This window comes from Hemicordylus capensis, chromosome 4 (assembly GCF_027244095.1).
Source record: "Hemicordylus capensis ecotype Gifberg chromosome 4, rHemCap1.1.pri, whole genome shotgun sequence".
Classification (NCBI taxonomy): Eukaryota; Metazoa; Chordata; class Lepidosauria; order Squamata; family Cordylidae; genus Hemicordylus; species Hemicordylus capensis.
In genome coordinates, this window is record NC_069660.1 from 164,603,553 (window position 1) to 164,625,662 (window position 22,110).

The 22,110-nt window shown below is 43.6% G+C and overlaps 1 protein-coding gene and 1 long non-coding RNA gene across 12 annotated transcripts in view; one reads left to right on the forward strand and one right to left on the reverse strand.

The window, feature by feature from the left end:
* Positions 1-3,619, forward strand: part of LOC128323485 (uncharacterized) — a 31,218-nt gene extending 27,599 nt beyond the window's left edge. Inside the window, exons 2-3 of one of the 2 annotated variants that reach the window (XR_008306289.1) lie at positions 1,060-1,282; positions 1,948-3,619. This is a non-coding gene — a long non-coding RNA (uncharacterized LOC128323485). Of the gene's footprint in view, positions 1-1,059 lie in introns of both variants that reach the window. The other variant, XR_008306290.1, reaches the window with a different exon arrangement.
* Positions 1-22,110, reverse strand: part of ADCY10 (adenylate cyclase 10) — a 120,922-nt gene that overhangs the window by 46,206 nt on the left and 52,606 nt on the right. For 9 of the 10 annotated variants that reach the window (XM_053246708.1, XM_053246705.1, XM_053246709.1 and 6 more), the window contains 5 exons: positions 19,928-20,077; positions 13,606-13,801; positions 5,461-5,551; positions 2,890-3,169; positions 1,902-2,038 (listed from right to left, as the gene is read on the reverse strand). In XM_053246708.1, the coding sequence (XP_053102683.1) occupies positions 1,902-2,038; positions 2,890-3,169; positions 5,461-5,551; positions 13,606-13,801; positions 19,928-20,077 (854 nt within the window). The remainder of the gene's footprint in view (positions 1-1,901; positions 2,039-2,889; positions 3,170-5,460; positions 5,552-13,605; positions 13,802-19,927; positions 20,078-22,110) is intronic. The other variant, XM_053246702.1, reaches the window with a different exon arrangement.

A 22,110-nucleotide genomic window follows, 5' to 3' on the forward strand; every position in this document is an offset into this window, starting at 1 on the left:
GGCTCCCGTTGCAACATGACCAACTAAAAGTGGGCTGGGCTCCCTTAGCCCGCTTTTGGGAGGTCGCGTGAAGCACCTCTATATTTTTTAATAATCCTTATCTTGAGTCTGTTGCTCCCTTAGGAGTAACCTAGCACCAACCTGATTTTATCTATGACCAACTATCCCAAAAACGTATTGCTGTATGCATGTTTTCAAATTTCAGAGCTGATTCCCCCACTTAGAGCAAAAGCATAGTCACAGAGAATGATAACAAAAATGTGCCTGAGCAAGCGTGGTAACACAGGGCCCAGGACAGAGTCCTGTGGCACTCCACTTGCTACCTCCTTCCAAGAGGATGTAGACCCATTGATTAGTACTCGTTGGGTACAGTTGGTTCAACCAGCTGTGACTAAACCTAACAGCAGCCCACATTTGACCAACATTAATAAACATATTGTGGGAGACTTTGTCAAACACTTTGCTGAAATCATTACACTATGAGCATGCCATTGCCATGATCTACCAAATTAGTAAATCTATTGAAAAAGCAGATGAGATTAGCCTGGCATAACTTGTCCTTGACAAGTACATGCTGGTTCCACTATTCACCAGATTCATTTCTAAGTGCTCACAGATACACTGCAAATCTTTTCTAGGATCTTGCCAAATACAGATATCATTCTGATATGTCTGTAGTTTCCCAGCCTCCCTTTGTCCTTTATTGAAGATGGGTCAACTTTTACTCGTCTCCAATCCTCTGGCACTTCATGCATTCTCCAGGAGTTTTCAAAGCGTATAGACAGAGGTTTGAGATCACACCTGCAAGTTCCTTCAGCAACTGGGGACGTAATTCATCGGGACCGAGGACTATGGTGCTCACCTGGCCTCTGTGCACATGCAGCAGCCATTTGCAGGGTTAGCAACACCATGCTGACCACTCAAATGGCTGCCATGCATGCGTTCAAGCCAGGTGAGTGCCGTAGCTGTGGCAGCCACCGCACAGGATGCTGGGCAGGGCACCATTGCTCCCGGCGGCTTATAAGTGCCTGCTGTATCACCTGTCATTATTTTTTTAAGATACCTCTCACTGCCGCCCCCAGCACCGCCCTCACTGGCCGCCTCTGGAAACGAACTCCCCATCAGTGGTGCTTCAACAGAAGGAAAGACTGAGGGAAGTTTATGCAGCTATTCTCCTGATGGATATTCTCCAAGACTGGAAGCCTCGGGCTTAATACTGGCCTCACATACATCTGGCTAATGAAGAAGCAATGGATGGGGTCAGCCCTTCCCCTTTCCCTGGGTGACAGTATTATTATTATTATTATTATTATTATTTTACATTTATATCCCGCTCTTCCTCCAAGGAGCCCAGAGTGGTGTACTACATACTTGAGTTTCTCTTTCACAACAACCCTGTGAAGTAGGTTAGGCTGAGAAAGAAGTGACTGGCCCAGAGTCACCCAGCTAGTTTTATGGCTGAATGGGGATTTGAACTCGGGTCTCCCCGGTCCTAGTCCAGCACTCTAACCACTACACCACGCTGGCTCTCAGTCATTAACAGTAACTCTTCTGGGATTTCCCTTCACTATCCACTGAGCTGTGGCTGTGACAAAAATCATGACGTACGACTGGTTCCTGTTAAAATGGGAGTACCACCACTACCAACACTTTCACGCACATGCACTGAGAGCTGTCACAAAGCTATATCATGTAGATAGTTAATGTCCAGTAGCTTCTCCATCCTCCTTCCTCAATGTGTGCCTCTTTGGCTGGCCATGACACAACTACACTTTGCCACAAGTACACCACCACCCCATCTCTCCTTCTGATGAGGTTGAGTCCAATAGAGCAGTATCATGTCGTCATAATGTTTACAAAATCATGTGATCATAATGTTTACAAAAATGTAAAATAAATACTGAAAATGTTGTCCCACTCATCCTCTTTTTCTTCATCTTCCTCCAGCACATGAAACTGAAGCACATTGTTGAAGTGGAGGTTCCGGAGAAGCTCCTCACAGTAAAATGGGTTTCCGTGGCTTCTTTGTATTAAGAATCTAGAAGTGGGGAGAGAGAGAGAAACAGTTCCTGGAATAAAAGGCATAATCCATTTACTGTACAGAACCTTCCCTTTTCTAGCATCAGCACACATGCAATTGATCCACAGCCAATGCCAGGAATGTCAAATGTCAAAATATCCAATGTCAAAATAGGCCAGCTAGTACTCTCTGGTCCCTATAAAAGCTTCTGGGTCAATTTGACTTGCTAGTCCAAGCAACAAGGAGATTCTGCTATCTATAAGGGGTGTGCGTTCAGTGGGGCCTGAATGTTAATTATATATGCATTCAAAATTTTAAAAATGTGCAATCAATGGGCTCATTTTTGGAATGCCATTCATACCCATTCATTAATCCTTTGGCATTCAGGGAGTTGCTTACCTTGTCTGGTGGACAGCAGAAGCCCTTTGCGAAGCCACCTCCTGCTAGCTTCCATTTCCCCACAATACCCTAGGTGCAGCATCAATCTGGGCATGGGGGCAGAGAATGGCAGCCACCAGGAGGTACCTGTTCAGAGGACCTCAACTGCCCACCATGGCCATAGGTAATGGCAAGAAGTCACATAAATGATTGAAAGGAAGAAGGAAAAAATCTAACAAAATAAATGTGAATAATGAAATGAAAAAAGTGTATGAATATCAACATGAAAAACAAATGAATGAATGAATACCAAATGAACCAACCGCTTAATAACAAAAATGAATGGTGTAACAAAATGGGTGTTGGGGGTGGGGGGCGTTGTGCATATTCCTATCCTACTGTTGCTGCTCCTTTCTGGCTATGGATTGTCTCTGCCTTCAGCTTCACAGAATGGTGCCAAAAGATCCAATGTGCAGACACTTCCTACTTACATCTCAAGCTCCCTGGCGATACTGACCACCCCAAGGTCTTGGCAAGCTTTCTGAACAATCACTGAAGGAGGTAACTCCCTTAAATGGATATAGACAGTGTTATGATGGTTTCTTATTCGGGCTGCAGCAGGACAAGGCAGTCGCGCCTTGCGGTTGTCAGGACACAAAGACATGACGACAAATATGGGAACAGTCCTTATCATCTTTTCCAAGAATTGCCAGGAGACTGTATCAATGTACTGAGATTCATCAATTACAAAAATGACAACTTCTTTATCCCCTATCTAAAAATAATAAATATGTAAATAAATAAATAAATAAACCAACAACAACAATAGCAGCAAAATCTCAGAATAAGGTTATCCTTCTGCAGGACTTCTTTTCTTTTTTTGCAAGAACCACTTCACAGGGACCACTTCTGTGAATACTTGCTGCCACCAGAGATGGCTGCTCTGCAGTTGTCCCTACAGAGAGGGAGAGGCTTCCCCAGTTGCTGCCTCCCTTTCTCTCCTTGCTTCTACATCCTCCATCCTCCTTCCTCAACTTGTGCCTCTTTGAAGGGCTCGCCATGACACAACTACACTTTGCCACAAGTGCACCACCACCCCAGCCATCTCTCCTTCTGATGCGGTTGAGTCCAATAGAGCAGTATCATGTTGTCATAATGTTTACAAAATCATGTGATCATAATGTTTACAGAAATGTAAAATAAATGATTGGTTGAGCGACACTGTCCTATAGTCACAGAGCTCTTATCTCTTACTCAGTCAGTAGCACACCATTTACAGCTACTGTACATCATTAATTTGGAACATGTTTTTCTGAAGCATAAAGTGGAATTCTCTTACCCCAGTTTAGTCCTTATTGAAAAATACATCCTCTTACTTGCATCCTTCCATTCCATTCTCTTTAATATTCTATTGCAGAGATAAGACCAATTTCAAAATTCTTAGGGACCCAAGTCATGTTGCTGCCTGAAGATCCCCCAAGGGGTTTACAATAAATAAAATATAATCATTAACCTAAATCACTTGAACTATCTTGAACCTAAATCATGGACCATATTATTTAGTGCCCTTTATAGTGTCCAGAAGTCTGCCAGGGGAAGCAGATCACCTCAGCCTATATAATAATAGGATCAGACCTGTTTGTCACACAGACTGATTTGTTCATGAATGGTCAGGTTCTATAATAAAGTTGGAGTCATCTTGTAGTGAGGGCTCTGCAGTTACAGAGCACATTATGTTCAGGAATAGTGGCACACTGAAATTTGTACTTTTCTACAATGCATATATACTAGTGATGTGCAGAATGTTCCGATATCAGACCATTCCACCTCGAAATAGGGCATTTCAAGTGTTCTGAGCTCAGAACAGAATGCTCTTTAAAAAGGAGTCCTGTTCCAAACTTGGAACAGAACAACACAATTTCAATTGGAACGTTCCAACCATTCCATGAATTTGCCACCGGCTCGTCTGGTGGCCATTCAGGGATGGGCCTTCTCCACTGCTGCCCCGAGGCTTTGGAACGTGCTCCCTAGTGAAATAAGAGCCTCCCCATTTCTGACAGCTTTTAAAAAGTCTTTAAAGATGCATCTGTTCACCCAGGCTTTTAATTAATATTGTTTTCTTTTCTTTCTGTTTTTATTTTGTTGTAAATGGCCCAGAGACGTAAATTTTGGACAGTATAAAAATATGTAAAAATAAAAAATAAAATACATAAAATTCCGATGGCCATTTTGGATTCCAAAAGGGTGGTCTTTCTGACCTCTGTGCATGCACAGCAGTCATTTTATTTTAAAAATTTATTTAGCATATTTGCATGGTGGTGCTGATAACACAAATGGCTGTTGCGCAGATAGCAGAAAGGCCGCCATTTTTGAATCCAAAATGGCAACCTTGGTGAACTCAGAAAAGTATATATTTCAGTGTGCCTGAAACAGGTCTGGTATTATTAGGCAAGCTGAGGTGATCTGCTTCCCCTAGCAGACTTCTGGACACTTTAAAGAGCACTAAATAATATAAGTGATCTAGGTACAAGATAGTTCAAGTGATTTAGGTTAATTATATTTTATTTACTGTAAAGCACCATGGGGATCTTCAGGCAGCAAAATGACATACTTGGAACAGAACACAAAATGTGTTTTGTGCACACCCCTAATATATATGAGAGAAAGTAAGGAATCTCTCTCTTTCTTACATCAACATTATCACTGGTTGTGTAGAATGTGAAAATATTTTTCTTCTTCTCCATATGAGTGAAATTGTGGCCAAAGCTGTTGCCATAGCTAGACTAAAACTGGAACAGTTGCTAGGAGCCTCCTTCCACCCATAGTCTCGCAGCTGATATATATACAGTGGGGAGAGAGAGTGGGGAACAAGGGGCTCTGCAACAGACTGCCTTTACAGAATTATGATCATGTAGGATAATGCACATATCATCTAAACCCGCAAAATATCTGAGATCGTCTTGGGGAGCTAAGTGATCAACTCCGTGTATTAGGAGCTGCCAAGAAATGTATAATTGCTGTATACTCTGGAAACCCCACTGCTGCATGATGAAAAAGATCACTTATCTGTTTGAGAATGTGTCTAAGCATGATTTCCATCTGAGTGTTTCTCTCGTCATTGTCCATCCTGGAAACCACTTCCGATGTGGGAAACTAATCAAGAAAAAAAAAGAGTGGGTATAAACTGGTTGCCCTGCGGGCTTGTCTCACAGGGAAGCATATGAGGAAGGGGATGAAATTTTCAGTTATCTCTCCTCCCTGCAAAAGCCCTGTTCACTGAGCAGCCAGGACACATTTCTACAAATGATTAGGGCTTTTGTGGGGAGGGGAGAGAAGCAAAAATCACATCCCACTCCCCATAGACTGCTCTGCAAGACAGGTTTGCAGGGCAGTTAGTGTTTCTGTTCTTTGAGATGGCATATCTCTTGCCCTGCCCTCCTAAGGCTGTGAAGCATGTTAGCTACTTTTATTAAACACCCATCAGTATCACAGAAATATCAAAGAAACAATCAATAATGCAATTTACCAAAATCTAAGAAAATTTCTAAACGACAATGACACTTTTACAAGAAAATAGGAATACAGCAATTAAACAGACAAGCTAACCATCTAAAAATCACGCATCTCTCAAATAAATATTAAATATACACATGTAAACATTCCAATATGAGAAACAGGAAAAACAGGTTGCTTACCTGTAACAGATTATCCTTGAGTGATCCTAGATATTCACACTACTGGGATACATGCCTGCTCAGGAGCCTGTTCAGGAAGATTCTAAAAGCTTCACATGACGCTCCTGGCTCCACCCACAATGCCCATGCGTCCACCAGAAGGGGCGGCCAGAGCATCACAATTGGTTCCTAGATGGCCACTGTACTTCAGTGACCATTGTAAGAGGAACTGGATAAGGTAAGTGTCACGCCCTCGATCTCAGACAGCGAGGAGAAAGGGGAAGCTGTCAACTTTTCAGCCGATGCTGGGGTGTCTGAGGGGCAGAGCCCGGCTGTCAGTTTCCAAGGAATGGCTGAGGCAGATGATTCAGAGCAGGCACAACAACCTGAGACAGCAGAAACTGTGATGGACCAATCAGAAGAGGAGCTATGCAAGCAACCTCCACTGACTCCACAACAGAGGCGGATCAAAAGGCTTGAAACTATCAGGAGGAGTAAACGCCTCTTGCAGAGGGCTGATAAGCCTTGAATTCCTGCCAGCTGGGAGCTCTTGGCTTGTACTATAAATTACGTCACCAGCTTTCTATTCACTGCTGGAAAGCGACGTTTGTCAACTTCCGTGTCGACAGCTTGTAGCCAAGCCCGATAACGAAGAACTGTGTCTGAGCCAGCCGTATCTTGTTTCTGCAGCTCCATTTGATACTGTGAACTACCCTGCCAGGTGGCCAGATACTGGCAGTAAGTGAGAGAGAAGACTGAAAACCGGCTGAAGAGCACCCGAAACGGGATGAGGGGTGATTTAGAAGGCTGGTGGGGGGAGGGGGAACCTCTGCAGACACACAAACACACACACACCTGCCACTGCCACCTCCAGGAACTCCCCTGAGGGGAGTAGAAGGTAAAAAAAAATTTTTAAAAAAAAACTTGCGGTCCGCAAACCCCAAACCTCAGGGGATGTTTGGTCCAGGTCCAGACCGAACCGGGGTGGGTGGGTGTTGGTTCGAGAGTCAAACTGTTGAACCCCTGAGACAAAACCTCAAACCTCGAACCCCTGAACCAGTTTGCACATCCCTAGTCGGTTTCGGTTTGGTATCTGGTTTGACTGGTCAACACAGTGAATGATTTCGCAGTGAGCTTAAATTTCTTTAGCTTTTCGAGAGTGTCATCAGTCTCATTGCTGAAGAGGCCTTCACCTTCAAAGGAAAGGTCATCTATTTTCTCCCTGGTTTCATATTGCAGGATAATAAAAAAAATAGCCAGCTGTGGTGGCATAAAGCAATAGCACCCACCATATTCTTTGATTCACAATCCATCAGGTGATGGGCCATGCTAATCTGTTGCCTAGTTATGTCTGCGGATTTTACTTGAAGTTCCCTAGCTTTGTTTCCCATGTCCTCTGGTTTCGTTTCGGCAAGTCCCTCCCATAGGGAGTGCTGATAACAGGATATGCAAGCTGTATAGTTGGCAATATGCATAGCCAGTGTGCTGGCCGAGTAAAACTGTCTCCCAAGGGAGTCTAATTCATGCCCCTTTGTCAACAGGGGCTGCGTGTTTCCTGCCTGAGAGAGAGGCAGAGGAATAGTTAACCACTAGAGAGTTGGGTTGCAGGTGTTTGAATAGATATTTGCAGCCATCTTCCTGCACTTTATACATATTTTCCAGGTGCCTGGAAGTGGATGCTGCAGTAGATGGTTTCTTCCAAGCCTGTTTAGAAACCTGTAGCACCAGTAACACAGACAAAGCAAGAGGTTGCGAGGTTTTTGCAGTTTGCAAAAATGTATACACAGGATCCTGAATGTCTTCAGTGACTTGTTAGAGGTTGATGCCCAAAACGGTTCAGATGGTACCTCCATAACCTGTGATTCGGTATCTGAGTCCAGTGCTGGGTCTTCAGGATGAGAAGATGGGGCACCTGAAGATGGGGTTCCCCTAAGGGTAGTATAATCAGGTACTGGTGCTGGACTTTGTAAACTAGCTGGAGCAGGCTCAACAGGTTGTAGAGGAAGTAATGGTGCAACTGATGGTAATGGAAGCGATGGAGTAATTGGTATGAGTGGTGAGGTCAGGTCTGTCTGAGTTGCTATTGTTGAATGGCTGGTCAGTACAGAAGCTGATCTTGAAGTAACAGTGCGGATTACAGCTCGTGGATGGTGTAAATCTTGTGGATGCAAAAAGATACCTTCATCTCCGGAGGGTTCAGTGAAAAGCATAACACGTAGTGGTTGGGCGTAGTGATCGGTATGTATATATCTGCTAAAGGATGGGCACGGTGTAGAGGGGAACATCTGATAAGATCTTCCCTGGTAGGCAAAGTCACCTCATTGAGTTGGAGTGGGGTGCATAGGACTGTATGTGTGTGCACTCCATGGTTTTTCGGTTTTCCATTTGATCAGGTTACATCTCTCATCTTCCATCAGTTTATCAGTGTGATAAACGAAAAGGAAGGAGTTTGGGGTACCTCTATCATATCATCCGTGTTGCTGAGGTCAATGATACTCGGCCGCAAAGGTGAGCATGGATACACCCCCTGAGTCATTGCAATATTGGCCTTATTGGCAGCGCCAAAATATTGCATGGGGGAACTTCCGTAGTCACAGTCAGTGAATGGTTTGTCATCAAAGAGTCAAGGGTTAGCAGCCCTGAAGATTCCTTTTGTTGTTGGACGATGAGTACAAAGTTTAGTTTCGGTATCATAAACTTCAGCACCATAGGTGTTGGCATATTTCCTGACATCAATGTGTGCAATATTGGTACTTGTGTGGGCACGGTTAGTTTCGAATATTTCGACATAAAGGATTCTCCCGATGTTGAAAACTTTTCCTATGTCGATGGCTTTAACACTGAGTTTGCTTTCGATTTTTGGGACCAGTAGACGTTGAAGAAGACAAAGAATGTTGCTTCATATCAGGCTTAGACTTTCCCATTTTGGCCTCTTTCGAGGTTGAGGGAGTGGCTTTATGAGCAGCATGTTTCTCCTTCAGTGCCAGTGTTGAAGATTGTTCAGCCTCGGGGCTCGGAGTCACATGTCTAGGTGTCAGACTCATCTGAGCCCTGGAGTCCTTTGAAGGCTTAGTAGATGGGGTTGACAATTTCGACACCAAAGGTTCAGTCAGTTTCAACACCAGGTGTATTTCTAGCTTAACACTGAGGGTTGCGGTTTTAGCGCCAAATTGTAAAGTGCATCTTTCAACCTCAAAACCCTAATTTTCTTAGTCTGCTTAGAAAATTCCTGAAAAATCTTACAGGTTTCTATATTATGTTCTTCTCCTAAGCAGAGGAGGCTCAAGGAGTGTCTGTCAGAAGAGGGGGAGGCGGTCTTGCAGCTTTCACACCTCTTAAAAGTATTTTTTTCTTTCTCTCAGTCATTAAAACAATCCAGCTAAGAAAGAACAAGAAGAAAATTTTCTCTCACTTATCTGTGGCCTGAGGCGGTGAACCTCAGACCAAGCAGAAGAACCTTCTGAGGCGTCCATACTTGTTGGCGGTTGGAAACGAACTGAAGTTGGCAATGCTCCGGCCACCGCTTCTGGTGGATGCATGCACGTCATGGGCAGAGATGGGAGCATAACACAAAGCTTTTAGAATCTTCCTGAACGGGCTCCTGCACAGGCATATATCCCAGTGATGTGAATACACTGGGATCACATCAAGGATTAATATTTAACCTTCCATTTTGACTGTGGTGTGTGTGTGTATATATGTATCTATGTATATGCATGTGTGTGTATGTGTGGTTGATTATTATTTCTAACTTAGCTAGCATTCAGGAAAAGACCTTTATGTATTCATATTCATTATATTTATATAAGAACTTGTTTGTAAACATTTACAAAACATTGCCATTTTAATCCAAAAGTGAGCTTTATTTGTCTCTGTATTTAACAATCTCAGTTGATTTGGTCAACTGTATTATTTACCAGCCTTTACTAATCCATTCTTTACATGTAGACAGACTGTGGCACTCTTCCAATTTTTAGCTATTACCAATCTGGAGATTCCCCAGACTGGGGTTTTTATTATGGTGTAAGTTAAGACAAGAGTATATAAAATGCATATAAGCATTCATAAGCATAAACCAAAGTAAATTGTGGCCATTCACATTGCTGATTTTTATTATGTTTGATTACTGTTACTTGCATTTGCCCCAAATGCTGTTTTGTTTACATGGCAGGCTTTCCCCGATCTATCCTGATCCATTCTGCCCCTTTCTGACCAATAGGGTTCAAGAGGAGGTGGGGTGCCTCGCCTTCTGCTTTCTATTGATGCATTCACTTTCTGCCCTAGTAGGCAAGGAGTACCTGTGTGTGCATGTGTGGTGCCTGGTTGCTGTTGTTTTAATTAATGTTTCGATTTTTTCCCCTACATCTCAGTGTACTTGTGTAAGGATATCTGCATGGAAGACCAATCAATCCCATCTACAGTCATTGATCCAAAGGAAATTTCATACTCTCAATGATGAGGGGCAGAAAGTTGTCAGGGTGGTTCTCATGTGAAGTTCTCCAAGTTTCTGCAATTTTTGTTGTTGTTGTTGTTTTCAGTAGTCTTGCATGCAGGCAAGCTCATTCAGATGCCCTGAATTTCCCCCCTCTCTTTTTGGTTTGACAAGGTTCTCTTGCACTCCCCACTATGCAAAAGGAAGAAAGCAATATAGAAATCCTTTTGAAGTAGCGCAATTGCACAAAAATACCTTCTCAAATCAAAAAACACAGCCATCTATGGGAAAAAGAGAAAAATTTCAGACCATGGTAATGGCTGGGCAGAGAGCTCTGAAAACTGCCACACAGGTAGTGAAAGAGGGCAAGACTTTATGTATTGAGCTTCAAGTAAAACAGTCAATCCATTAACTTTTAATGGTTTTAATTTATAGTAAATGATTCTGGGATGTGAAATGTTTGCAGCAATTATCTGATGTTAATGGGATTTCAGCTTAATCTTTTAAAAATTCAAATCATGTTGTGGTGTGCCACCATCAATATAACATGAAGGCTTTGTAGGTCAACTGTCATCTTATAGATATTGATATTACTCATACATGTTGGGTTGGTTCGGATGATATTTTTCTGGCCCACTCAATTATAGGGGGAGTTTGCTGTGATTGCACTCATACAGATGTCTTTCCCAGATGATGTCTTCCCAGTAACAGGGATGTGCATGAACTGTTGGTTGGACAGTTTAGCAGCGGGGGGCGGGGTTACATTTAATTAGCAGGGAGGGTGCCCTCCCCCCCTCCCGGCTGCATTTCCCCCACCAGCACTGGCGCCAAAACCACTGGTGCGGGGGCTGCTGCATACCTCCTTGCAGTCCCAGTCAGCATCAAACACATCGGGCACTTCTGGTTTGATGCTGACCAGGGCTGCAAGGAGGTACACAGCAGCCCCGCACCAGCAGTTTTGGCAGCAGTGCCAGTGGGAGAAATGTGGCGGGGGTTAAGGGCACCCTCCCTGCTCCTTAAATGTAACCCCCCTGCCACCAGACCTCTGAACTAGTTCGGCGGTCCGGAAAAGGACTGCCAAATCAGTTTGTGCACATCCCTACCCAGTAGCCGTATTCAAACATTATGTTGTACTAGTGTACAGATATCTGTACACTTGTACATGTTTTTTGTGAATAACAGTACCTGCTTTCATTTTAAAGTGGTACAGATAGGAAATGTGCTCCTTTGCCTATGTTCAACATAGTAAGGTCATTCACACGACTGGCCAAAGTTGGGAAGGAGTGGAAAAACCAGGGTGTAGAGAGGCTTGTGTGGATCCTTGGGTCTCACTCCTACCCAGCTTCACCAGAGAAGGGCTACCCATAGTTATATCTTGGTTTTAAGCAAGGAGAAAGGGGGAAAGCCCCATCCTACCTCACAGCCCCGATCATGTGTGTGATCAGGGCTGTTTGCAGCAGCTCCAGGAAGTCAGACTCCCGCTCCACCACTGAACGGCCAAGAAGCCGGGAGCTGCTGCATTGACATGGGCTGCCTCTCCATTGCCTGTGCAAGGCATTGTGGGATACTGGAGGACTTCCTCGTTCTGATCCCTGCTCCTGACATCTCCACCACACCAATAATGTGGCTGTTTGGCATGGCGGAGCACAGGTGAGCCCTCGGTCATGTAGGGGAAGGCAGATTGTGTCCTGCCTTCCCCCCAGCCCTTCCCAACATTTTAAGTTGTGTGAACAACCTTAACATATGAATCACTGTACCTTTGTACACTGTAAAGTTGTGCTGTTGAGTTGGTGTGAACTCCTGGCGACCACAGAGCCATGTGGTTTTCTGTGGTAGAATACAGGAGGGGTTTACCATTTTCATCTCCCATGCAGGATGAGATGATGCCTTTCAGCATCTTCCTATATCATTGCTGCCCGATATAGGTGTTTCCCATAGTCTGGGAAACATACCAGTGGGGATTTGAACCAGCAACCTCTTGCTCCCTAGGCAATTTGCTTCCCCGCTGCGCCATTACTGAGCTGAACACTCATATAAATGTTGAAAATGTGTGAATAGGGCAAGCATGTTTATCATATGGGCAGTTTGTCTAAATCATCTCTCTACTTGTAACCCAAATAACAGTTCAAACTAGTATTTTGGTTGAATGTAAAGCAGTGGTCTTGAAATATATGAAAAAACAAAAGCCCTAGTCAGATATTATGTGGTACATGTATACATGTGTCTGTACACATGTACATGTCTATGTGTATGTTTATAATGTAAACACCAGTCACAAAACCGTCAATCTGAATTGTAACCACAGTGTAGGTAGAGAGGAGTTCTAACACTTTACCCCCTGCTGTGGACCGAATCCATATCAGGTCCAGGGCAGGGACAAAGGGGTAAAGCCTGGGGATGTGCATGAACTGGTGCTCGGCTGGTTCAGCAGCGACAAGGGTTATTTTTAAGGAGAAAGGAGGGTACTCATCCCCCCCACCACATTTCCACTGCTGACGCTGTCTCCAAAACTGCTGCCACGGGGCAGCAGTGTACCTCCTTGCCTCCATGGTCGGTGTTGGACTGTAAGTGGCCGGTGCTGCATGCGCACTGGCCACTTCTGGTCCAACACTGACTCGGGCAGCAAGGAGGTATGATGCCGCTCCACACCAGCCATTTTGGAGTCAGCGCCAGCGGGGGAAAATGCAGCAGGGGGGATGAGCACCCTCCCCTGCTCCTTAAAGGTAACCCTCCCCGCACCGAACTGGCCCGAACTCTGGCCCTTTGAACTGGTCTGAACCAGTGGTCTGGAAAGGACTGCCGATGGACCTCAGGTGGAACCGGTGGACCTCCGAACTGGTGGTCTGGAAAAGACTGTTGAACTGGTTCATGCACAGCACATCCCTCCCTAATAAAGCCCTCTCCCCCATCCCATTTTGGACTAAGGCTCTAGGCGGCTGCTATTTAACTTAATAAAAAACCAAGTATCTTGGACTAAATGATACAATGAATACTGCATGTAGTTTAGATCTCTGAGGAATGGTGAATCTTCTGCAAGTCTCCTTCAAACACCAGAAACCAATTCTGAACAGATAAAGGATCTAGCATGCTTGCATCTTTACCTTAACATGGAAGAGATTGTTGAGGAGGCAAAGATATTCATCTTCCACTATCCCACGGAGTTTGTTCACAAGAACGTACTGTCTTGCATCATAGGTTTTACAGGTATCAATCCCCAGGAACATAGCCATGAGTGTCCGTACAGCAAAGAAGTTCTGCCATATATTTATCTTTGTTAGCTCTATTGCCACAACCCTGCTTGATTACAAGAACAACAAGTGAACCACCTTCATTTGGGAACAATGAAAAGTCACACCACTATACCTGGTTAAGTGATCACAAGACATCTCTTGTTCCAGCATACTGATGCTGGAGATTCATTGCTGAAATTGAGAGCACTGAGAACAAACATGGAAACTACCACATAAGAATTCCCCAAGTACTGAAGCATCATTCATATAGTTCTTTCACACAAAAGAGCAGTAACTCCAAACAGATTGTTAGTACACCCCAGCCAGCTGGGGTGGTCAGTACCATCCGGGGGTGGGTGGATACAAATGTTCATTGTAATTATTATTAATTATTAAGTTTTTTATTATTGTTGTTGTTATTGTTATTAATATTTATACCCTGCTCAGAGTGACTCACAACCATTTTTGACAGGGTCGACACCCCTGGAGATGCAAAATAGGTAATTGCATTGCAATACTTTCATCTTTCAGTGTGTTATCATGCTTTGATTGTCCTGACCATCAGCCCTGCAGCAGCCAAATATACAATGGGGGGACTACTGCTCGGATCCGTGGCCATTGGCCTGTGGGGTCCCACAGGGTTCAGTCTTGTCTCCCATGCTGTTTAACATCTACATGAAACTGCTGGGAGAGGTCATCCGGGGACTTTGACTGAGTTGTCAGCAATATGCGGATGACACTCAGATCTATCTCTCCTTGTCACTTGATCCTAGGGAGGCGGTGGATGTCCTGAATTGGGGGCTGGAGGCCGTGATGGGTTGGATGTGGGCTAATAAACTGAAATTGAATCCGGACAAGATGGAGGTAATGTTGGTCAGTAGGAGAGCCAATCGGGATGAGGAGATTTTACCGGTTCTGGATGGGGTTGCACTCCCCTTGAAGGAACAAGTACGCAGCTTGGGGGTATTACTGGACCCGGCTCTGCTTTTGGAAGCTCAGGTGGCCAGGGGTGCCTTTGCATGGCTTCGGCTAGTGCGCCAGCTGCGTCCCTTTCTCGAGAAGGCAGATCTGGCCACAGTTACCCATGCCTTAGTCACGTCGCGGCTGGATTACTGTAACATGCTCTACGTGGGGCTGCCCTTGAAGAATATCCGGAAACTGCAGCTAGTGCAAAATGCGGCAGCTAGGGTTTTATCTGGAGCTGCCCGGTGGGAGCACATCACACCCATTTTGAAAGTGCTGCACTGGCTACCAGTTTGTTTCTGGGTCCAATTCAAGGTGCTGTTTTTGACCTTTAAAGCCCTAAACGGTTTGGGCCCGGGATACCTGAGGGACCGCCTGCTCCCAAGGGTTGCTGCCCGCTTGACAAGATCATCTGAGGGGGCTCTGCTCTGGGTGCCGACAATGAGGGCGGCTTGGTTGTCGTGCAAGCAGGACAGGGCTTTCTCTGTTGCTGCCCCCAGACTCTGGAATGCTCTCCTGGTGGCTATTCGCTCCTCAGTTTCCATCACAGCTTTCAGAAAAAATGTAAAATCTTGGCTTTTTACCCAGGGATTTATTTGATTCTCTGCTGCTGCTCTTTATTGCTTTTATGCTTTTTGTTTTAAATTTTTAAATCAGATTTGTTTAATGTTTTCCCCCCACTTAATATTTTAATTATGTCTTTTTTACCATCTAGTGTTAAATTTTTTTAGCTGTAAACCGCCGTGGGATTGCTTTAATGAAAGGCGGTAGATAAATTTAACAATCAATCAATCAATCAATCAATCAATGGTGTTTTAATTTTATTCTCTGTGTGAACTGCTTTGGAAACTTTTGTTGAAAGGTAGCATATAAATAGTTTTTGTTAAAAGCTGTTCAATATTTCAAATCCACAAAAACTACTATAAATTTGAATTAATGTCAGAGAAATGGAAATAGGCAGGAATATCCTCCAAAAATTACTCCATGGAGTAATTTGAACAATCTGTTCATTGTTACCCTACCCCTACCCCTGTTCTCTGTACAAAAATGACTGCAATTTTAATTATTTTGCAGTAGGGATAAAGAAGAGGTGAAAACACAGAGAAAACTGTAAGTGCAACAATGCTATTTTTCATATCTGAGGGGTAGGTGTTGCCAAAAATCACTAGGAGCATTCATCCCCTGAGATGGTACCATTAGCCAAAATTAGTGGGCCTGGCTCATGGAATATGTGTGAACAAAACCAGAACTGAGAATACATTCTGAAGATATAACCTGATTACTCTTGACATGCACAAAATATGAAAAGTATGAAAGTTGTATCTGGTGTGCTAGCAATAACTGCTGTGATTTATTAGCTTGAGTGAAAAACAAGAATGGGAGAACACTGGGGCCCTGACAGCCTTGTCAACCCCAAAGGTTTGTTTGTTTGTTCATCATCATCATCATCTATTTACAGTCTTTGACCAAAAAGATTAACAGAATAAATTAATTTTAAAAAGAAAAAAGTAAAATAAAATAAAAAGTGTGCGTGTGTGCGTGTGTGCGTGTGTGTGTGTGTATAAAATTAAAACATTAAGGCATTAAGACACACAGTACTATATAACCAACTATTCCTTTAAGATTCACAATCTAGTGGCCATATAACAATATTTGGCTACTTCATAAGAAGTTGTTGCATCTTTATCAGCCAGTAAACATGTTACAACAAAATCGTCAGATTGTCCCTTCAAGTCATTCATCAGTGGGCTAGTTAATTGATACCTATCTCCTGATAGATTGAACACTTTAACAATACATGGGTCATGGTTTCAACCGCCTCACCACAGGGGCACTGATGATCTTCATAGGGTAATTTCACATATTTCCCAGAAAGTGTTTGTTTGTTTAGTTTGTTTGTTGTAAATGTTTGTGCCTGTCTTTCCATCTAATGATGCCCAAGCCAGCTACTAGCACATAGAAATAACAACGTAATAATTAAACTAAGTACAGTGGTCCCTCGACTTACAAACTACTCGACATAAGTATTTTTCGAGTTACAAATGGCAGTTTTAGATCCGGTTTTAGATGCGGTTTTTTCGACTTACAAATTTTTAGATGGGGTTTCCTCAACTTACAAATTTTTAGATGGGGTTTCCTCGACTTACAAATTTTACATGCAGTTTCCTTGACTTGCCTGACTGTTTACTGCCTGTTTATTCTTGAAAAGAAATGTTCCTGTGCAGTTTGCAAGCCTTACTGGGGGTCTGGGTCTTTTTTCTAGGCTCCGGAACGCATTAATCCGTTCCCAATGCATTCCTATGGGAAACCGCTTTTCGACTTACAAATTTTTCGACTTACAAATGTGCATTCGGAACGGATTAATTTCGTAAGTAGAGGGACCACTGTAGTAATAACAGAAAAAATAGCAGCAGACAGGGCTGGCATCACAGGCCAGCAATCTGGGGCACTAGCTGAGGGCCTAGGAACCCACACCCAACTCTTGAGGCACGGTGGTGGGGGGGGGGGAGATGGAAGCCACAAGTGTGGTGGCTGAAAAGCATGCCAAGCCACTCTGCTGCCAAGGTAAGCCTCCCCAAAATCCTTGTGTGTGGGTGGGGGGAGGGGTTTACTTTAATGGCAATGGCATCCTAGAGTGCTATTTAGCAGTTATACTGCTGGTGTCCACCATCACTGATTATCAATAAGGTAACATGCTCATCCCATTATGTCACTAGGTGCAGTGATGCAAACAAGTGCATTGCATTATTAATAAACAAAGATGGCTGCCAGAAGCATGGCTGTTTCACCACCCTGCTAATGTGGGGGTCCTACAATGACACTTGGCTGAGGGACCACATGGACTAGCAGCAGATAAAATGTCAACGTGACTCCAAACAATAGCATCATTAATGCATCAAACCACTACAGGCCTGCCAAAATAGAACTATCTAGCTCAGTGCTGACAAGTCTAAGGACCCCTCAACATACAGTTACATATGTTAACAATGAAGAATAAATCTAATCTTCTGCTTAGAGCCAGAGAAGAATCACCAACCTCTCCAAGAGGAAGAGTGGGAAACTTATTTCCCTGGCTCTCAGTTTGGTAGATAAGTGCTCACACTGCTTGGGTAGAATTAATGTTTCAAATAATAATATGCAGATCAAACTTGTATTAAGGCCATAGTTGAACCCATATATTGAACCCATATATTGAGATCATTCACACAATCAAAAACTGTGTTCTACCTGAGTTTGGAAGCTGTGTGTGCTCCCAACGTTTGGCTGTGTGGAAGAAAGTATGAAGAAAACCTGGATAGAAGTGATTGTGTGGAAGCAAGGCAGGAGGAAGAGCTACCCAGGTTTCCCTTCTACCTTGCTTCCACATAATCACTTCTACCCAGGTTTTCCTCTTACCTTGCTTCCACACAACCAAAAATTGGAAGCACACTCTTCTCTCAAACCTGGGTAGAACACAGTTTTTTTAATTGTGTGAATGACCTCATTGTGTCTATGTAGAGGGCAAATGAAACAACTCATCAGTAGCCCAATTCACACAATCATTTGAATCTAGGTTTAATGTGAGTTACTGATATTAGTGTGATTGTGTGAACCCATGCCAGGTTGGAATTTCAGATTCATCTTGGGCTATGAACCACCTTGACATGGGTTTGCAGAACCACACTAATGTTGGTAACCTACATGAAACCGAGATTCAAATTATAGTGTGACAGGCCAGTATCTCCTTTTCTACTTCCCTGATATTTTCAATGTTTAAGCAAGGATGCAAAGATATAACATCATGTTAATATAAGCTCACTAGGGCTTCATCCTCAGAACCTGTTTTCAATACTGGGGGGCTCACTTCACTTTGTTCACACATATACATATTGGCTAGAGAGAGGCACTTCTCCATGCCATGTCAGCATGGACAAATTGTCTTTCCTACGTCATTGAACACAGAGGTGTTGTTAGGCTCAGACCTTGGGGTTCAGATCTGTGGCCTCAGAGGCCTCTCTCTTCTGGGGCCCCCCAGCGTGACTGCCTCCCCACCCTGCAGTTGGTGCAGGTTCTGTAATGCCTCCTCCCTGCCCAGCATACTGGCAGCATGGGGCTGGCCATCATCAGAAGGCTTCTCTGGCCATAAGGAAGCTCCCCCGTGCTGGGGCAGGTTGCCTACTACAGCTCCCCGCACCTGACTATCAGCTGTTGGGTGGACAGGGCTTCCAGAGGCCTCTCTGCCAGCCTCCATGAAGTTCTCCAGCATGGGCTGGCAGGCTGATTTCAGGCAGCAGAGAAGAAAGAGGGCAGAGCAGGCAGCTCTGGCTGCCCACCAGAGCACTCTGCACACCCTCTGCCCTACCCTGCCACTGCCTACTGGTGTGCTGCTGTGCTTGCCTTGTCCTCAGAGCCAATAAGGGAAGGTATGGGGTTTCCATTTTGTAGTTACTCCCCCTTTGTATATTTATGGAATGGCTTGCCATGGGGCTTTGATATTGGGCACAGATGTGGGGCAGGGTGGGAGGGATTTCTATATTTAATTTGAAGCTGTTTTGTCAATCTATTGGTTTTTAATGAGTTTTTGAATTATAAAAAATAAAAGTCCTATCAGTGGCTTGTTCTTTGGCAGAAAATTACAAAAACCTCTGCAAAAGAAGCCCTCCCTTGGACCATCATTCCACTCCCATGTGGGGGAATCTGCCTTTTGTCTTCATTTTAAAAATGGTAAAGCCTCCTTTTTGCCCCACCCTTTAGATCTCCTAGAATGTCTTGGCATAGGGCTTTGATATTGGGCTCAGATGTAGGACAGGGTTGGAGGGCTCTGTATATTTAATTTGAAGTTGATCAGTCAATCTATCGATTTTTGATATTTATCCCTACTGCAGTAAAGCTGCCAGAAAGAGTTATCTCTATCCTAGTGAAAGTAGAGCTAACTGTTTACATCCAAATAAACAATTTTTTGTAAAAATGTGCTGGGCATCATTAGATGGGGAAAAAAGTTGGTTTGCAGCCTAAACTAACAGAAGCCATTTTCTTTCACATTTCATGAGTGAGCCCATGAAAAGATGCATATTTGAGGCATATGTAATCTGAAAACAAGGGTTTGGGATTAAGGTATGATATGTGAATAATACATTCTTGCAGCCCAGGTTTGAGCTGAGTGCATAGAATGTTAAAAAGGCTTGGGAACAGAAGGTGGGCTTTCAACATAGCTGAGGATATGCAACGAAGTGAAGTTAAAAGCACTAACTTTTGGCCAGGAGCCTGCCCTAAAAAGGCAATTTCAGCCATTAACTGGCTTTTTCCATATCCCATTGGGCCATCATACATTATGACTTGACTTTTTCTCGACTGTTTAAAGGTCTTCAGTGAATTCTCAAAGATGTCAGTCTCTTTCTTTCTACCTGGGGGGGAAACAATGAAGCAAGCAGGTGAGACATCTTTAAATGAGAAATGTTGGATTCAAAATCTGCACTCATATTTTGAATGTGAATTTTTTACCCCAATGTTCAAAATCTGAATGCTTTCGATTTCTTGGCATCTCCTAATTTTATTTTAATTTTAACAGGAATCAAAACAGGGAATTTCAAAAACCATCAGCTGACAAATACTGTCAAAAATGAATTACCATTGTTCATTGTCATGTCTGATTCTACATGATTTTAAAAAACATTTTATATCCCGCTCTTCCTCCAAGATGCCCAGAGCAGTATACTACATACTGAAGTTTCTCCTCACAACAACTCTGTGAAGTAGGTTAGGCTGAGAGAGAAGTGACTGGCCCAGAGTCACCCAACAAGTATCATGACTGAATGGGGATTTGAACTTGGGTCTCCCTGGTCCTAATCCAGCACTCTAACCACTACACCATGCTGGCTCTCTGATCACTTCACTGTTACTAGAAAGAAGGACTGCTTTTGAAAAACTGGGATAAGTTGGCCAATTGGGGCTGTAAACAGCAGTAAATGTGTATAGAAAAGACTGTGGATTCAAAATATTTATCAGGAACAAACAGTGAAGATAATGAATGAGACAATATCTAATACAGGTCCCATTATGAAAGGGACAAGACAGGGATGTCCACTCTCTCCTTTATTGTTCATATTGGCTCTTGAGCCATTAGCAAGGAAGAGTTGGCGAGAGATTAAAATATCTGGAATTAAGATGGCCAGGCAAGAACATAAAATAAAATTATATGTGGATGATGTAGTACCTACAATTACTTAGCCAAAAGAACTCATTAAATTCAATAATGGAACATATACATCACTATAGTATGGTTTTAGGATACAGGATTAACAAAAATAAAATGCAGATTATTACAGGGAATTTAACGGAGGAGGAACAACAATATTTGAAAGAGAGAGAAAAGGATTCCATATTAATGTTAAACCAATTAAATACTTGGGGATAAATTTAACGGCTGTTAATAAGCCTCTATTCTAGGGATGTGCGTTTCTTTTTGGATACAAAACGTTTTGTGCACAAAACAGGCCATTTCAGCTATATTGTAGCCAAAACAAAACACCCAATGCTCAAAAGAGAAAATTTTGTAGCCAAAACAAAACGTCCCTGTTTCGGATACAAAACGTTTTGTTGTTTCGGCTGCTTTGGAACTCCATTTTGCAATCGCAAAAAGTCTTTCTCCTTCAGTCTCCATTTTGAGTTTTGACATATGTTAGAATTTCAAGCCCTTCCAGCCTCCAGATTGGCCAGCGAAAGCATAGGCTGATCTGCTGGCAATTGCCTCCTTATTCCTTTTAAACAAATTTAAGGGTAAATGTTACCCTCATTGCCTAGTGGGGCAGTGTGCATTTACCCTCATTGGCCAGTGGGGCAGTGTGCATTTCATTGTTGTGTGTAGATCAATTGCATTTCAGGCGGGGGGAATGTGGATGTGCATAACCTTTAGAAATCTGCCTGATTTTTTCCAAAGCTCTGCTGTTGTTAATGTGCGATGTTGATGTTATTTGGGGTGGATTCGGGGGAGAAGGGTGGTTCAGGTGGTAGTGTCCCAATGGGTGCCTGCTGCCACCCAGGTTCCAAAGGAATTGGGAAAAGGGCTGGTTTTTAAAGAATTTCTGAAGTTGACATGTCTTTGGGGCAGATTCGGGGCAGAAAGGGGGCCTGAGGGGCAAAACAGTGGGTTGGGTGGCAGTGCCCCAAGGGGTGCCAGCCACAACCCAGATTCCAAAGGAATAGGGCAAAGGGCTGATTTCTTAGGAATTGTTGAAGTTTATACTTCTTTAAGGTCCCCCCCCCCACCAGGGAATAATGGAGATTTCAGCAGACCCATAACTCCACCTGGGGGTCACTGAGGTGGCTGGGAGCAAGTGGTGGTGTAGTGCACATAGGGTGTCAACCACCCCCATGGGTTGCTAACCCATGGGGTGCTGGATTCTGTTGTTTCTGAGGTGTTCTGAGTGTAGATTC